Here is a 19,026-nt window from a genome sequence, read left to right as displayed (position 1 = left end):
GTGACTTGCCCAGTCACAGGGTCACACAGCTATTAAGTGTTAAGTGTCTGAGGCCATATTTGAACTCGGGTCCTCCTGACTCTAGGGTCGGTGCTCTATCCACTGCGCCACCTAGCTGCCCCTGGAGTTTATATATTTTTAAAAGTCCCAATCAGATGTCATTGCCTTGGGAAGGCATGCCCTGATTTTTGTCAGTAACAAAATTTTTCTTCAGAATTCACACTGCCTTTAGTTTTGTACCCACTAAAACTTTTATTATGTAGAACTGTTTATTATAGATTCTGTGCTGGTGATTAAAACCCTTATTGGCCTGGCAGCTCCAGGAAGACAGAAATCATGTCTTAGCCTAAAAGCTAGTGCACAGTACAGTATTCTGCATGTTCTTTCAAGGTGCTCTGTTAAATGTCAATTGTATTCTATTTTATCACAAAATCCCTATTCTATCATATAATATACCAGAGGTTCCCTTAAACATAATTTGGGAAATACAAGGTTTGGTCTCTCCCTTCTTTCAGGACACAGACTGAACTAAATAACTACAGTAATTATCCATAGCAATTTTAAGAATTATTTCTTGATTGAATTTAGGCCTCCAGAAAGAAGGAACCTGGGCCCAAGCACTTTGTATCAATCTACATTTCAATCTTGTCCTAGCAAACAGACAGACACATAGAAAAGAACTCATCAGGTACAGAGGACAGAGGTACTTGGTCCAACCTTTCTTCAGCTGGTCAATTTCTTCTTCTTTTTGGAGAATAGTTTTGGTTTTCTCATTGAGAAACTGTTCCTTCTCATTTATTAATGTTGTTAGGTCAGCAACCTTGGTGAAGAGATAAACCAACATGTATCAATGTTAGTTATTCTTACACTTAACCACCACTCCACAGTTTACTACCTTAACTATCATAAAATATCCTCAGAAACTTCACTTTTAAGTTCTTTCCTGAAAACCTGATGGACCATTCCTTTTTCTTTCTTTTTTTTCTTTTTTTTTTTTTTGTGAGGCAATTGGGGTTAAGTGACTTGTCCAAGGTCACACTGCTAGTAAGTGTCAAGTGGCTGAGGCCGGATTTGAACTCAGGTCCTCCTGACTGCTCTACCCACTGTGCCACCTAGCTGCCCTGACCATTCCTTTTTCAACCATGCATTCTGTGGAAATTATTTTTCATTGTCACTCTGGCCAACAGAAAAAATCTGGCCAAATCTCAGCAGGGTTCTGTCCAAAAAGTGGATCCTAGCTTGAATTTCAGGGCATTAGCTTGCAAGAACCCATTTCTCAAAGGCTCAATAATTCATAGATCAATATTCAGTTGGGCAGAGTGATATTTATAGGACAATAATCAGCAAAGAGCATGGGACCAGATGTGGAAATTAAGTGGTGACTGTTAGGCAGTGATATGAGTATCTACCCCCACTGAAGCATTCCCTTCAATACCCCATCAAGGTATAGAGGTGACCCCATGTTCTTGAAACCTATCCAAGTACAGAACAACTTAGAGTAGCTCCTAATATACTGGAAAGACTTCAGCCAAGAATAGGCCTTGGCTATTAGGTGGTAATGAATTTGTCGAGCATTAGGATTCCATGAAACTGTCTAGTAGGAGGGGCTGAACTGCAGCAACGAATGGAAGTAGTGGAACCTCCAAAGTCTTAGCTCTTTTGAAATACTGCAATAATGTTCACTAAAATAAATCTCCTTTGGTGAATAAATTAGGTAAGCAGGTCATAGCATTTGTGTAACCTGCTTCCATCTCTCTAACTTTGAAATAAACAGCAAATAAATAATGAAGCACAAATATTTACCGGAGCCAATTCCTATAGCTGAAAACACCTTTATAAGTCATCTAAGTTTCTGACAGAAAAAATGCTGCCAGGCTCTTTATCATAGGAATGCTAAGGGAGAAGCAGTGACCTGAATAAGTAGCCACAAATGGACAAACCTGCTGTTGAAGATCTTCCCTCTGTTTCCGGGTTTCTTCCAGCGCCTTGGCAATTTCCACACTAACAGTTTCTCTCTGGTTCCATTCTTCCTACAAACCAAGATACACTCATGAGATTTTAATGTCAAAATTCTAGTTCGCACCCCTTTGGCCATAACATATATACAATTACTATGAAACATAGCAACATAAGAAATGCTACACTGAGTAAGACTAATAGATCATATCTCTATATTAGTGTAGCAAAACAAAAACAAAACCCCAATGGATTTTGAGTCAGAGAAGCAGATTGGATAATATTATAACCTTCAGCAAATCATTTCCTTTTGGAAGCCTCAGTTTCCAGTCTGGAAAATGAAGGGATTGAACTAGATAATCTCGAGGGTGCCTATTTCTAAATCCTAACATTCCCATGAGTTCTCACTAAAAGAGGCACTAAGGTCTATGGGAAAACCTTCTACAATGAAAGTAATTTTCCTTAAACAGAGATCCAGCCATGTGACTCTCAACAAATACATATATATACAAAGCATAAGAGGGAAGGCAGTAATAGTTGAGGCAGAGGGAGTCACGTTCTTGGCATGTGGTACAGCCAGTGGAAAAGACCAAGATGGAGAAGAACGTTGTGTATAAGGAACAGTAAAGAGGTCAGTTTGGTCCTAGCTTTAAAAAAAAAAATACATGATAAATTTAACATATAAAACCTCCAAAACTGATTTCTTTGGCCCTTTTTTGTTTGTTTGTTTGGGAAAGCTATCCCCACTCCCTGTCTTTTTTTTTCCCTTTCTTTTTTCAGGGCAATGAGGGTTAAGAGACTTGCCTAAGGCCACACAGCTAGTAAGTGTCAAGTGTCTGAAACTGGGTTTGAACTTGGGTCCTCCTGAATCCAGGGCTGGTGCTTTATCCACTGAGCCACCTAGCTACCCCTTCCCTGTCTTCTTCTATTGCCTCCTCCTCCCCTCCCACAACTGAAAAAGAAAAATAAAACCTTTCTGACAAATTTGCATTAAGAAAAATGAATTCCCACTTTGGCCATGTCCAAAAATGCACGTCTCATTCTGCCTCTCGAGGTTAGTTAGTAGATGGGTAGCATTCATCATTGGTATTGTGATATTGTTAGTGCAAGTGCCCACAACGTACTACCTTTTTAACTCTCACCTCACAGAGCCCTTTTCTTCCTGTAAGATAAGATTACTAAACTGATAAGAGTTAAATCTTTCAAAGTTACTGATTGTTCCTTACACTATTATTATTGTACAAACTGTGCTACTGGTTCTACTCCCTTCACTTTGCATTAGATAATACAAGACTTCTCAGGCAACATTGAAATCAACCCTTTCTTAATTTCTTATGGAGCAATTATATTCATATACCATAATTTATTCAGCCATTCTTCAAAAGATAGGGGCCCCACTAGTTTCCAGCTCCTTGCCAGTACCCAAAGAACTTCCATAAACATTCTTGCACACAAGGGTCCGGCTCCTCTTTCTCTGCTCTCTCTGGACTATAGACCCTGTAGCAATATCACTGGGTCAAAGTATGCAAGTTGGGTCTATAAACATTTATCAAATGCTTACTTTATACCAGGCACTGTGATATGTACAGTTTAATAACTTTTGGTGCATAATTCTGATTTAAGCACATTCTTCTGTGGGTTTTGTTTTGTTTTGTTTTTTTGCAGGGCAATGGGGATTAAGTGACTTGCCCAGGGTCACAAAGCTAGTAAGTGTCAAGTGTCTGAGGCCAAATTTGAACTCAGGTTCTCCTGAATCCAGGGCCAGTGCTTTAGCCACTGCGTCATCTAGCTGCCCTTGGTGCATAACTCTGAACTGATTTCCAGAATGGCTGGACCAATTCACAGTTCCACCAACAGAAACTATCTTTTCTACATACTAATTTTTTTTTAATTTTTTTGGGGGGGGGGGGTAGGGAAATGGGGGTTAAGTGACTTGTCCAGGGTCACACAGCTAGTAAGTGTCAAGTGTCTGAGGCCGGATTTGAACTCAGGTACTCCTGACTCCAGGGCCATGCTCTATCCACTGTGCCACCTAGCCGCCCCCTTTCTACATACTATTAAAGAGTTGAGGGCAATGTTTAACCAAAGTTTGACCCAAAATCTTTTTTCCTTGCCTATCCTTGTCATAGTACTCAATGAAAGGGGGATAAGATCATTAGGATTCTGGAGGAAAATGGGAGAAGTTTCCTCTTCTACTCCAATATGGTAAAATGGAAAGGGTACAACAGTTAGAAGACCCATCCTTGAATCCTGTCCCTTCTGCTTACAATTTGTGTGACTTTGGGGAGGTGACTTTTCTTCTCTAGGCTTCAGTTTCCTTCTTTGTAAAATGACGTTGGACTAGATGATTTTCTAAATTCCATCCAGCTCTAACTAATAGGAACTTTATCTTCTTAGGGTAGGGTCAGGGTGGAAGAGGAACCATTTTGGGAAAGTACTGAGTCTGCATAAGGAAAATGTCATAAAAACCAAAGAGACAACTGCACTCCTCTTTGACAACTTTTCTATAGCTGTCTCTTTTTAATGACATTTTAAAAAAGAACATCTTAACATTCTTTTGGTATACTGACTTCAAATCCTGCCCCCTCACTCACTAGCTGTGTCACTCTAAGGATCAAATGAGATAACATGTAGTGTTTGGAAATCCTTAAAGCCCTTTCTAAATGCTAGAAATTATTGTTATTACCCTAATTTAAGAGAAATAACACAATGGTGACTTGACAGGATTCTTTTAACTGAATTTAATGTAACAAATATTTAGTAAGTGACTATGATAAACCCCTGGGCTGGGTATTGGGGATACAAACATAGCTACTGCCATCATGTTCTTGTGGAAGGTCATGATGTGCACTCACCCAATATAAGTCAGAATGTGGTAAGTGTACAGGAGATGCCACACAGTGTGGTCTGAGAAATCTGAAGAGGGAGGGGACGAAGGAAAACTTAATGGATGAAGTAGCCCTGTGCTTTGAAGGAAGAGAAGAATTTCAACAGGCAGGTGGGAGTAGGGGAGATGTCCATCTCAGGAATGGAGGCTTGTTTGAATAAAAGCACGGAGGCAGAAGTGGGCAGGATGGGTCACAGGACCCTCAGTACTCTGGCTTGGAAGTATTAAAGGCAAATGTTATCCCGTATGTTATATAAGAAGCTTTGTGCCAGAAAATAAAGTAAGGAGTATACTTAACTTTTTAGGAACAACATCTTATGTGATTAAACCAGAGCCTGCACTACTTGCCTTTTTTTTTTTTTAATGGCAGGGCAATGAAGGTTAAGTGACTTGCCCAGAGTCACACAGCTAGTGAGTGTTAAGTGTCTGAGGCTGGATTTGAACTCAGGTCCTCCTGAATCCAGGGCCGGTGCTCTATCCACTGAGCCACTTAGCTGCCCCTCACTACTTGCTTTTTGTAGAATCACAAATTAGAGCTGGAAGAGGCCTTAGACCAAAGAGGCTTTAAAACACAAAACATTAGACCATAAAACAAACTGTTGGAAACGTAGAGACAACCTAGTTTAACCCCTTCGTTTAATCGATGAAGAAACTGAGGCTTAAATGAGAAGTAATGGTAAGTGCTTGAACCATTGTCTTGTGACTCCAAGCACAGGGTTTCTTCTACCACACCAGGCTGACATCATTTCAAAAGGATTCACAGTGCTGGAAGTGCCCTCCTTTAATTCTGTAACTACCTTCAACTTCTTCAACTCAAGCTTGTGGGCTTCTAAAGAGTTTTCATATTCATTTCTATTTTTTTTAAGGTTTGCATTTTCTTCTTCTAGCAGTTGCTGAAAATTAGAAAAAATAGGTGTTAAAAGAAAAAAGTTTTAAAGTGTTACATCATTCATCTTCATGACACTGAAGTTACTCATTTTTTAGCTATGAGGACCTCCAAACCAGTATTTTACAAAAGAAGCCACTACAGGATTACCTTTACAACAGAGTGGATGGAGGAAGGTGAAGAGCAAAGAAAAGGAACACTCCCAATTATGAACAGTAAACAGCTGGGAGGCAAATTCAAGAAAAGAAGGGGATGGAGAGCAAAGACAGGGTGGAGAGGGGGAAAAAAGAGAGTGTCACAGTTAGAGCCTAAGGGTAAAGAACCAATATATTTTGGGCATGAAGGGAAAGGAAATACATGTATTATAACATGAACCATTTTAAAGCACCCTCTCCCATTCAAAAAATGTATAAACTGCTACTTAAAACACTGCAACTCAAAGAGTGACTTTCCTAACCTCCATGGAAACAATTAGAAAAACTACATTTTGTTTGTTCTTGGTATATCCAGATTCTTGGAATTAAAGGGAGCAGCACCCCAGTGACCACAACATCCTTGGTTCAAACACTTTCCTCCACTTACTATCTGCTGGTTTGCTGCTGTGTTGTCAGACTCTCGAGCTTTCTCAAGGGCAGCTATTTCAGCCTCCAGTCGGTTTCCCTGCTCTGCATACTGCTGCTCCAGGACCAAGATGTGCTGTTGCAATTTGTTGCTTTCTTCTGCCAAACTGGACTGCTCAACCCCCCCCCCAAAAAAAAACACCAATTTATTCTCTAGTTAATAAGCCATTAGTATATGTGCAGCAACTTAAAGAGCTGCAAAGTAATGTTACCTATGAAGCAGGTACTATAGCTATTATTTCCATTTTACAGATGGGGAGACTGAGGCTCAGAGAAACTGACTTTTCCATGGCCACATGGATAGTCAATGTCAGAGATGAGATTCAAACCCAGGCCTCCTTGGACAACAAACCTGGGTTTCCTTCTATTAAATTATGTCACTTCTCTTCAAATCAAGTCCAGTCAAGACTTCCTCATGGCATGCAAGGGACTCTGGGTACTCTAAGGTTGTAAGTCTCCAGGACATGCCTAAGTAACAGGATAGTACTGCTGCTATCTTCAGACCAGTATTGCTGAGTGCAGAGAAGTTTGCCATCATGAAATGAATTCTTTCTGGTTACAGAAATTTGTGGGGATCACCTATTAATGTGTGGAGAGGTTATGATCTTTGTCAGTGGGAGAAACCCCACCACTAACAAAATGACAGGTCTTTTGCAGCCTGAATAAATATTTAACAAAAAGGATTTTTATGGGGATCTTTCCACAGGTCTTGGGTTAGTGAAGATCTAGTCTCTTTATAGAGATAAATTGTCATCCCACTCACCTAGTCAAACCCAATACTTCTTGCCACCTCTCAAAAAAAAAAAGGCACCCAGAGACAAATCTATGAATTACAGAAAATCTAAGTATTTGCATATCAAGTGACAGGCACAGCCACAGAGTAAGGTCAGGGTATGATGCCTTCTAATTGACCCAAACCAGAAAGTCCACCTCCGGAGACAACAAAGCCCCTTCCTGCCAGCAAATGAAACCACCAGAGCACACTTACAAGCCTCTGAATCTGGGCTTCTTTTTCAATCACTATTTCATTGCTCTTCTTGAGCTTCTCATCTGAAACTTGCAGCATTTCCTCAAGTTCTTTTACCTAGATGGGGAAAGAAAAGAAATACTCTTCCCTATTCAACAAATGCAGACACCATAAGAGAAGAATGCCATTTCACAGGCTTGACTTTCACCTGACTAAGGCTGCTTTCTCTGAATCCTTTTATAAATTCTTCCTTCTCATGAAGTAATGCTTGGCTGTCAGTTACTTGACTATTCAGTTGTGTAATCTAGAAATAAAACAAGCAGAAATATTTTCAGTTCAGAGAAGTGGAGGATGGAGAACCTCAAGCATGGCAGCTCTTCCCTAGGTGACTGGCATGCACCACAGCTGACACAGTAAGCCTCAGTCTCAGAGGCTGAAGCCAGTAATGCTGCAGTCTGTTACGCTCTTACTAGCTATGGGATTATGGGCACACTACTTCCCCCTTCCTCCCTCAGCCTCAGTTTCTTCATCTGTTAAATGTGACTGTTGTACTAGCCTCATTACTGAGATCTCTTTAAGCCGGAAGAGATCAGATGGTACTACTCACTGAATCATGCATGCTTCTGGTACTAAAAACAATGAGATCGAAAAGCATTCCTAAATTTTATAATTTCAAGAGATTTATAATTACAGGGGAAGTTTTTGTCACACAGACATACTGCTTCATAGACATAAGGCATTAATGATACAAACATAGAACACAGTGGAAAAAGTACCTGGGTCTCCAGCAGGCTAACTGTCTCAGCTTGGCTGGTCCTAGCAGCCAACAGTTGCTGCCTTGCATCGTCCAATTTCTGTTCTGCAACAGTTTTCTGGAATAATTGAAAAAAAGAAAAGTGACCCCACACACACACTATTAGTTAATATAATAGTCATTCTCTCTGGTTTTCCACAAACCAAGCATAGCTTGGTTCCAGTATACTAGCTTGCAGTATAATCTTTTCTTTTTTCTTTCTTCTTTTTTTTTTTTTGCAGGGCAATTGGGGTTAAGTGACTTGCCTAGGGTCACACAGCTAGTAAGTGTTAAGTGTCTGAGGCTAGATTTGAACTCAGGTCCTCCTGAATCCAGGGCTGGTGCTCTATCCACCGCACCACCTAGCTGCCCCAGTATAATCTTTTCTTAATAAAAGTCTGCATTCATAACTGTTTGTCTTCATCTACAGGAGAACACAAAGGGAAGGAGAACAAAGTAGAGAAGGTTTCAAGCAGCACAGAATGATGGGTGTAGTCTATTTATAAAAAGCATCTTATTAGGGCAGCTAGGTGGCACAGTGGATAAAGCACCGGCCCTGGATTCAGGAGTACCTGAGTTCAAGTCCGGCCTCAGACACTTCACACTTACTAGCTATGTGACCCTGGGCAAGTCACGTAACCCCCATTGCCCTGCCCCCCTCCCCAAAAGCATCTTATTAAATCATAGCTATCTCTTGCAAGTGGAGGGAAAAGTGCTTTAGTCCTTGGAATAAGACTGTCATTTGAGGATGACTGTAGGTGCAATGAGATTATCTGTATGAAAACAACATACCTAAGGAGAACTTTCCTTCCTGCCTCCTTACTTTTTTTTTTGGCAGGGCAATGGGGGTTAAGTGACTTTCCCAGGGTCACATAGCTAGTAAGTGTTAAGTGTCTGATACCAAATTTGAACTTAGGTCCTCCTGAATTCAAGGCCAGTGCTTTATCCACTGAACCACCTAGCTGCCCCTGCCTCCTTACTTTTAATGTGTTTTTTTCAACTCTACAATTCTATGATCCTATGAAATATCAGAATTCAAATTCTAAAAGAGATGAAACATTCACAATTTCCACTGTATTAGAATGTTGGAATAAACACTAAATTTAGATTTTTACAAAGTTCCTGCCCTTTGTGGACATTAGAATCTAGTAGGGGATATGACAAAAAGACCAGTGACTATAACACTTTAATAGTTTAAGATAGTGTTACAGTTGGTAGAGAGCCAGCATTGGGTTCAAAAAGAACTAGGTTTAATTAAACATCTTGACTGACAAGACACATACTGGTTATATGACCCTGGAAAAATCACTTGACTGTCAGTGGTCCAGGCAGCTCTGCAACACCAGAAGTTGTAGAAAAGGTACAGATATGAATAGATAGAATTCCCAATATGATGAAATCCCAAGTTCAGTCCCACCCCAATACTTAGGTTCACAAGGAAAATACAAAGTACTATGTGAAGTAGAAGGGAATGCGGTTTTTTACTCATTGGGGAAATGACAGAAGTCATGAAGATGACTTTACAAGACATGAACTTGAAAAGATGGGTATGTATTCAACAAAAGAAGGGGGAGAAGTCACATCTCATCAATGCTTTATTCTGACACTAATCAGGGAGAAGGTGATGTAGATTTAAATTACCTCCTTAAGTAGTTCCTGTACATGTTCTTCCCCTGACAAGTTTCCTTCTAGTCTCTTCTCCAGGGACAAAACTTTTTCCTGCAAATGTTCAATGAGTTTCTCTCTCTCTTCAGCTTTGACAGCAGCCTGTTATAGTAAAAAGCAATGATGTTCACCTTCTAAGGAAATCCTTCTGTCTCTTGACACACAAAAGTTCCTCAGAATTCAACTCAAAAGACACTTCACAGATCCCAAAAGATTCTTTACTTCACACTAGACAAGAAAAGCCTTCACCTGCCCCCATACTCCCCAAAACTGTGAAATATGGCTTCAGAACATACTCAATCACATCTTTCTTCCCACTTAAAGCAACAGGAGATCTTAGAAGTAATGCAATTACCTGTCCTGGAAACTGACCAGGATGCTAGATAGATACTCCTACCCTTTAAAAGAATTAAATTATGTTTTCATGGATCAGAACCCATTTTAATCATACTGTTTATGCTGTTATAATCAAGACCAGTAGTACTTGAACTGTTGAGCTTATGCCCTGAGTTCTGTCTTCATGCTTCATTTAATTAAAAACACATAAGGGTTTAAGATTGCCTTAAATGGTGGTCAAGTTTTTCAAAAAGTGAGCCATGACTAGAAATCTGTGTGTGCACGCTGCTTGAATATTTAAAATAGAAGGATATATTGATAGTTATTTAAAAATTTGCATTTTTGCAGTAATCAAAAATCAACTCCCTATCAACTTAGTGAAGTTCAATTATATACAAGGGCATAGCTGAACATCTGGAGCTAGTCACTGATCAATCACATCAATGAGGTGCTCTTTAGAAAGGATGACAAAATAATTACAGAGAACTGTGGATGTACCAGAGGTATATCACAATTCTAACTCCAGGTTTATTTATCAGGAATATTGTTGAAGGGACTCTTATTTGAGCATGGACTGGGTGGGATGACCTGAGCTCCTTTGTAGCTGTGAGCCTGAAGGTGGCTCTCAGCTTTGATTTCAGTGGTTTCGTGAAGGGAAATGTAAGTAGTACATAGATCCAGGTAGACCCAAACACTAACTAAAATTTAGTCACACAACCTGAAATGTCTGGTATTTAAGCCCCACTGGCTTAGTACTTTCCATGTGCTAGGTAATTGTGTAAAATTTGTTTTGCTAATCACCTCAGAAAGATAGAATATTCAATTAATAAGTCACAACCTAAGATACTGAAAGATGTTCCAGTTCAAATACAAGCATGACTATCACCCTAGCATGGCCTAAGCAAAGCAATTTTCTGGGGAAAGAATCAACTATATAATTTGAGAACAGTTCTAATAAAGATCAGAATACAAAAGCAGGAAAACCTTCCCACAATACTTTCATAATGTCTGTGACCACAACATTTATTAATTTCAGAACACAAAGAAAACCTAAATTTAAATTTAAAAAGAAAAAATGAAAATGGCCCCAAAACACATTCACTTAGATTGTTCTAGTTGGCTAAACAAAAGACAAGACTCAAGGAAAAATTCAACTTTTCCTCTGGCTACAGCCAATCACTAAGTCATCAAGGGCTAATAATAAACAAGGTATCTGACCTTGGTCTGACAAAGTCCCCAGATTCTATCATTTCAATTATACCTAGTAATCAGTTGTTAAATGCTTCTTTTATGTAAAGCAGTGTAATAGTAGCATAAACTAGTACCTGCCCTTCAGGACTTTCCAGAGGCTTGCAGAAGTGTGATGGTGTAATAGAAAAGATGCTGATATTGGGATCAGAAGAGACCTGACTTCAAATCCCACTTCTGACATTTCTATGTGTCTGTGCCCAATTTACTTAACCTCTTTGAGTGTCCATTTCTTTGTATGTAAAATGGGAATAATAATATAAACAAAACCTACCCTCATAGGGTTGTTATGAGGGTCAAATGAAATACCATGATAAATAGTAAAAAAAAAAATCCTACATACTGTCAATAACTATTCCTTATTCTTTTTTTTCTCCCTTTTTTTTTGGGGGGGTGGGGTGGGGGTGGGACAATAAGGGTTAAGTGACTTGCCCAGGGTCACACAGCTAGTAAGTGTCAAGTGTCTGAGGCCAGATTTGAACTCAGGTCCTCCTGAATCCAGGGCCAGTGCTTTATCCACTGCGCCACCTAGCTGCCCCCTCCTATTCTTAATAGTAGTAGAGAAAATATGAAAAATATATTGAGGACAATCATATTAGTTATTTTAAGTGTATATGAGAGATCTAAAAAAAATTGTATGTAAGGAAAGATCACTTAAAGTTGAGGGAACTCAAACCCAGGGAATAAGTTACCAAACATTGTATACAAGGAACAACACTGAACTTCGAAGTCCTGAGACTTGATTGAAATCTCAGTTCTGACACTTACTGGTTATTTTACCATGTAATGACAAGTCAATTCATCTCCACAAGCTTCAGTTTCCTCATCTATAAAATGGGATTAATAATAAACTATCTCCAAAAGCTGTTTGTAGAACACAGTGTTAAAGGTTTTAAGGAGCTATATGAGCTATTACTATTGTTCTCAAAACAACAGCCTTGCTACAATAGTACTTACTTGCAAACTCTAACAAAGGCCTTTTGTGAAAATCAAATGAAATACTGTAGGTGAAGGTAAGTATAGTGGGAAGATAAAGCACAAGACTTAAAAGACTTAAGACTGCTGCTTATTGCTTGTGACCTTGGGCACACCATTTTATACTTCTGGACCTCCATTTCCTCATCTGGATAATTAAGGGCCTCAATTTACCCCTCTCAGACCAAGATAAATCTAACCATAAAATAAACAAGACAGAAGTTAAGGAGATGAACAGAATTTTATAAAAGTTAAATATGGAAAATCTTGTATGTAGAAAATACTGAATGAGAATAGAAAATAGTATTTCCATTTCTCAACTGTACATGCACCTTCACAAAAACTGACCAGGGCATTAGAGCATAAAAGCTTTACAAACAAATGCAGAAAAGCAGAAATATTGAATGCATATTTTGCTAACCATAAAAGTAACATTAATTAAAGGGTCTTTGAAAAAGATTAAAAATTAACTGGAAAGTAAGTAGCTTAATCCTAAAGAACGACTGAGTCAAAGAACAAATCATAAAAACAATCAATAATTTCATTAAAGAAAATTACAACGAGATAACATAATTTGTGGGACGTAGCCAAAGCAGAATTTAGGGGAAAATTTATGTCTCCAGTTCCTTACAGCAATAAGAGAAAGAGCAGATCAGTCAAAGGAGATATTAGCAAAACTAAAAGTAAAAAAAAAAATTGAATTAATAAAACTAGGAATTGGTTTTTTGAAGAAACAAACAATAAAATAGATAAGCCACTGGCTAATTTGATTTTTTTAAAAAGGAAAATTAAATTACCAGTATCAAAAATGAAAAAGGTAAATTCACAACCATTGAAGAAATAAAAGCAAGTATTAGGAGTTGCCCAATTATATGTCATTAAAAAACTACCTAAAAGAAATGGATGAATTGAAATTATAAATTGGCCAAATTAAGAGAAGAAAGAGAATACTTAAATAATTATATTTTAGGAAAAAATAAATTGAACAAGCCATAAGTGAACTCCCTAAGCATAAAAAGCCAGGACCAGATGGATTTATAAGCAAATTCTACTGTGAAATTTAAAATTGGATATTAGATCATAAATCTCCCCTACTTAACTTTTCCCTTAATTTATCTCCCAGACTAGTAAATGGAAGAAGCTTCTGGTTTTCTAGATAGAGCCTTTATTGTATATAAGGTGTTGTTGATTAGAAGGATAGGAAAGTAGAAATACAGTAGAAATCGTCTTAAATCTAGGCTTAGTCTATATTTCTTATAAAAACTCACCAAACCAAAAAAGGCCACCTTTGGAGTGAGGGAGACCGTCTGTGCCGCGCCGCCAGGAGTCCCGCCAAGCAGGCAAAAAGGCCTACCCTCCTTCTCTCCACCCCGGAAGTCAAAAAACCCGGCAGGCAGTCTGACATGCGCAGCAGGCGGACTGTACCCGGCAGGCAGTCTGACATGCGCAGCAGGCGGACTGTACCCGGCAGGCAGTCTGACATGCGCAGCAGGCGGACTGTTCATCTCCTCCCCAAAAGGGTGGTCCTTGAAAAACTGGCGTCTTTCAGTTATCCTAACCGACTGTTAAAAACTTTCATATTTTACCACACTACCAAACATTTAAAGAACATATAATTCCAATGCCACATAAACTGTTTGAAAAAAGTTAAAGGAGTACTACAAAATTCCTCCTATGACACAAATATAGTCTTTCTTTTTTTTTTTTTTTTTTGGTGAGGCAATTAGGGTTAAGTGACTTGCCCAGGGTTTAAGTGTCTGAGGCCAGATTTGAACTCAGGTACTCCTGACTCCAGGGCCGGTGCTCTATCCATTTCGCCACCTAGCTGCCCCTATAGTCTTTCTTAATACCTAAACCAGGAAGGGTCAAAACAGAGAAAGAAAACTATAAATCAATTTCCCTAATGACTATTAATATAAAAATGTTAAATAAAATACTGGCGATGAGACTATATAATGTATCACATAGGACATGCACTATGACTGTATTTATTATAGGAAAAGAGGGCTGGTTCAATATCAGAAAAACCATAAGTGTAAATGACCATATTAATAACAAAACCAACAAAAATCTTGTGATTATTTCAAGACACTCAGAAAAAGCTTTTGGCAAAATTTAACACTAATTGTACTAGAAAACACAGGAATAAAAGGAGCTTTCTTTAAAATGATAACTAGTATCTTTCTAAAACCAAGAGCAAGCATCATCTGTAATGAAGATAAGCTAGATGTCTTTGCAATAGGATCAACAAGTGAAGTGAGAATGCCCATTGTCACTATTATTAGTCAACTTTGGACTAGAAATGCTAGCTATAGCAGAAAGACAAGAAAATGAAACTGACACAGGCAATGAGGAAATAAAACTATCACTTTTTACAGAAGATATGATGGTTTACTTAGAACCCTAGAGAGTCAATTCTAATGAACTGAAATTAACCGTATCAATGAAGAACTTCAGAAAAATTACAGGATATAAAAAACCCTGCACATGTCATCCAGATTTCTGTATATTACCAACAAAACTCAATAGGAAGAGACAGAGAATCCCATTTAAAATAACCAAGGACGCTATTAAAATATGTAGATATTAGGGAAGGGATCCAGCTAGTCTGCAGGTCCTGGGATTTAGGCAGTGGCCTGAACAACTCATCTAATTTTAGTGCTAATACCAACCCATTTTATATAAGATGATAGGTGAGTCAAAAGAGAAAAGTGACTTGGCCAGTCATCCAGCTAAGAAGTCAAAACCCAAATATGAATGCAGGATTTCTGATTATAAATCCAGTGCCCTTTCTACCACACAAAACTATTTAATCTCTTACTGTTATTGCTACTGCTCCTGTTGTTATTATTATTTTAGTTTTGCCACTTCCTTTGCTATCCTAAACTCCCCTACCTTTTGATTCTGCTGTTCACTGTCAAGCTTCAAAGACTCATGCTCAGCCTGCAACGTGCCCAACCTCTTCTCAGAACAAGCTGCGGTAACCTGGGCCTACAATTTGGGGAAGGAGAGTTAGTTTTCTGAATTCTGCTTTGTTTTTTTTTAATGGGTAGGTCCCTTCCAGCTCTAAAATTCCAATATTTTAACAGTAATAACAGATGAATAATGAAAAATGTTGTAAAGATTCTTTTAACTAAAATCTTACAGAACAAAAGATGCAACTTATTGTCAAATATAGAAAATGTAGAAACAGGATCAAGAATGATTTGGTAGTGGGGCAGCTAGGTGGCACAGTGGATAGAGCACCGGCCCTGGATTCAGGAGGACCTGAGTTCAAATCCGGCCTCAGACACTTAACAATTACTGGCTGTGTGACCTTGGGCAGGTCACTTAACCCCAATTGCCTCAAAAAAAAAAGAGAATGATTTGGTAACACTTTATTTTTATTTATTTATTTATTTTTGCGGGGCAATGGGGGTTATGTGACTTGCCCAGGGTCACACAGCTAGGAAGCATCAAGTGTCCGAGACCAGATTTGAACTCGGGTTCTCCTGAATCCAGAGCCGGTGCTTTATCCACTGTGCTACCTAGCTACCCCTTGGTAACACTTTTAGAGTAAGAATACCAAAAAGCTACAGACATTAGTTTGCTATTGAGAGTAAACCTAGACTAAGAAATGTATTGCAGCACCTTTCCGTTTCTACATCCACTTACTGAATAACTAAATCCAATTCTAATGAACATGTTTTGGATGAGGTATTCTTGCAAGGCTTTGCATACAATGATTTGCTGGGGTGGCCAGGGGGGAGGTGGTATTGGAAGTCAATATGGTATGATCCCACAAAGTGAAGGAAATCTACATGGTCATTCTTTTAGGATTCTTAGGAACATGACTTTCTGACAGAAAAAGTAAGCATCTGAGAATAGGGTAGTGGCCCCTCTCCCTAGGACATCCCCTGAAGTTTATGCCTGACAACATTCCTCTTTAACGTCACAGACTAGGAAGACCCAGCAGACACAAGGGTATTCAGAGTAAAGCAAGCAAGTGCCCATCCATGCCCAACTTGGTCAAGGGTATCAAAGCCAAGGGCTGGGTGCCCAAGTATATTTTTCTAGAGCAAAGGGAAGGGGTGGTGAGAAGGCTGTTGGGGAGACCACAGCAGCTCTGCCTGAATTTGGGCAGAAGTGGTCCAATAAGGCAAGAAGACATTGTGAAAGCTATCTGGAAATCTGTATTCTTGCACCAGCTCTGACCTACAGAAGGTGTGTGACCCTGGAGGGCTCTTTCACCTCTGAGTCTGTTTCCTCATGTGTACAAACAGATCGCCAGGTTTGCAGCACCCACCTCAAAGGATTTTTGTAAGGCTCAAATGATAAATGTATAATAAAACACTGTCAATCTTCTTACCATATTCCATAAACATAAGCTGTTTTTACTGATCCTCATCTGGGTCTTCTCACGTTTTTTATTGGAGTTCAAATAGAAATGGTCTTAGAAAAACCACTATCTTAATAGTTTTCTTTTGTATAATGTTCTATACACTTTTGCACAAGTGGATAAATAACTGCTCTTTCCAATGAAAGGATTAAGATGTAAGCTCCTCTTCTTTGTTTTTGGTGGTTTTTTTCGGTGAGGCAATTGGGGTTAAAAGACTTGCCCAGGGTCACACAGCTAGGAAGTGTCAAGTGTCTGAGGCCGGATTTGAACTCAGGTCTTCCTGAATCCAGGGCCGGTGCCACCTAGCTGCCCCACTCCTCTTCTTTGAAATCAATGAAAGCAATTCTACACATCCTCAGTGGCAGTCAGGATGACGGAGATTATGTACATATATATATGAACATATCTACATACACGCAAATGTATATGTATATATAGTTCATCCTATTCCTGCATGATTTTGATTTCTCCTGCTGGTTTCTGTTTTAAAAGCTTTCTCCAAATGTGGCTGAGAGATTATACTGATTTATTAACTTGATATTTATTAAAAATATTTTCCCCTAATTTTTATGTATCAGTTATGTCTTGGCAACTGTGGGTAACAATTCAATCTGAACAGTCCAATTCCAGTTTAGCTGGTGAAATTTCAAAGATTTTGTAAAGTCTATCTAACAAGGATTTTTTACCTGTTGATTTCTGAAAAGTAGCAAGCTTCTGAAGAATACAACTAGAGCCACTAGGTCATAATTTGCAAAGTATAGGTGATAAGTTTTTATAGTCTCCAGTGATATATATTTCCTTGAGTAATTCTGCTTTGATCAGTGTAAAAATTATTTTTATGATCTCATTCTCATCTTTATTCAGTGAAGTTCAAATAGAAATGGGCCTGAGAAAGGTCATTATGTTGCTTTTGCTCTTTTCTATCTAATGCTCTATGGACTACTATGCAGGTTAATAGCTTTAAAAAAAAAAACAAAACTGGATGCAAGTACTGGGATGTTAGATCATCTTCTCTAGGCTCACTGAAAGGAACATCCTCAGTATATATCCAGGCTTAGGTCTAAGCCATTTTTACAGGTTGCATTTAGAGAAAAACCACTTTCAAGTACATTTTAGAAAACCAACAGCAGTCTCTATTATATGCTTATTATTGACATCTGCTTATTTCAAAAGTATTTCTGTAGGTTTTCTTCAACCTATTTATCGTTTGCTTTGCAAATATCTATTAATCTTTATCTTTTTATAGCTACTTCAGGGTGATTGTCCCTGAATTTTGTTAACATTGTATAGATTTTGTGATCCAACCATTCTGGAGAGCAATTTTGGAATTATGTCCAAAGGGCTATAAAGCTGTGCATACTCTTTGACCCAGCAATAAACACTATTAGGTCTTTTCCCCAGAGATCATAAAAAAGGGAAAAGGACCTACATGTACAAAAATATTTATAGCTGCTCTTTTTGTGGTGGCAAGGAATTGGAAATTGAGGGGATGCCCATCAATTGGGGAATGGCTGAACAAGTTGTGGTATATGAATGTAATGGAATACTATTGTGCTGTAAGAAACGATGAGCAGGCAGATTTCAGAGAAACCTGGAAGGACTTATATGAACTGAGGCTGAGTGAGATGAAAAGAACCAGGAGAACATTGTACACAGTATCAACAACATTGTGTGTTTATCAACTGTGATAGACTTGACTCTTCCAAGATAGTTCCAAAGGACTCATGATGGAAAATGCTCTCCAAATCCAGAAAAAAAAAAAACAACTATGGAATCTAGATGCAGATTGAACCATACTATATTTTATTTATTTTCTTTTTTGAGGTTTTTCCCTTTTGCTCTGATTCCTCTTTCACAACATGACTAATGTAGAAATATGTTTAATGTGATTGTACATATATAATCTATATTGGATTGCTTGCTGTATTGGGGAGGGTGGAGGGAGGGGAAGGAGGATGAAAAAATTGAAACTAGAAATCTTATAAAAACAAATGTTTCAAACTATCTCTACATGTAACTGGAAAATAATAAAATACTTTTATGGAAAAAAAAAAGATTGTATAGATTTTGGTTAGGATACGTTCCAAATCTGTTATACTTCATTTTATAGTTTCAAAAATGGTCATTAAAATTGGTTTTGTGTAGATGTTAATTCCCTTAAAAGTGTTCCTCCTGTTCAGTTTTGATTTTATGCTGACAATAAGTCTCTTAACAAAGTCAGCCACAACCTTTATTCCTTATGTGTCTTGACCAGAGGAGACCAAAATATCTGTGGCTATTACCTTTATCCATTAATTCAATGTGATCTCCAAATT

General features: G+C 38.4%; 1 protein-coding gene across 8 annotated transcripts in view; it reads right to left on the bottom strand.

Moving 5' to 3' along the window:
• GOLGA1 (golgin A1) overlaps nt 1-19,026 on the bottom strand; it is a 63,955-nt gene that overhangs the window by 24,817 nt on the left and 20,112 nt on the right. For 4 of the 8 annotated variants that reach the window (XR_006354646.1, XM_043980551.1, XM_043980548.1 and 1 more), the window contains exons 11-19: nt 15,229-15,324; nt 9,751-9,876; nt 8,093-8,188; nt 7,525-7,620; nt 7,338-7,433; nt 6,312-6,464; nt 5,641-5,736; nt 1,941-2,030; nt 718-820 (exon numbers count right to left, since the gene is read on the bottom strand). Coding sequence is in view for 7 of the 8 variants with exons in the window: in XM_043980551.1 (XP_043836486.1) it covers nt 718-820; nt 1,941-2,030; nt 5,641-5,736; nt 6,312-6,464; nt 7,338-7,433; nt 7,525-7,620; nt 8,093-8,188; nt 9,751-9,876; nt 15,229-15,324 (952 nt within the window). In the remaining variant the exon portion in view is untranslated. The remainder of the gene's footprint in view (nt 1-717; nt 821-1,940; nt 2,031-5,640; nt 5,737-6,311; nt 6,465-7,337; nt 7,434-7,524; nt 7,621-8,092; nt 8,189-9,750; nt 9,877-15,228; nt 15,325-19,026) is intronic. The other 4 variants (XM_043980552.1, XM_043980550.1, XM_043980553.1 and 1 more) reach the window with 3 other exon arrangements.

This window comes from Dromiciops gliroides, chromosome 2, assembly GCF_019393635.1.
Source record: "Dromiciops gliroides isolate mDroGli1 chromosome 2, mDroGli1.pri, whole genome shotgun sequence".
Classification (NCBI taxonomy): domain Eukaryota; kingdom Metazoa; phylum Chordata; class Mammalia; order Microbiotheria; family Microbiotheriidae; genus Dromiciops; species Dromiciops gliroides.
The sequence above is the reverse complement of the archived record's forward strand: the minus strand, read 5'-3'. Positions and strand labels throughout refer to the sequence as shown.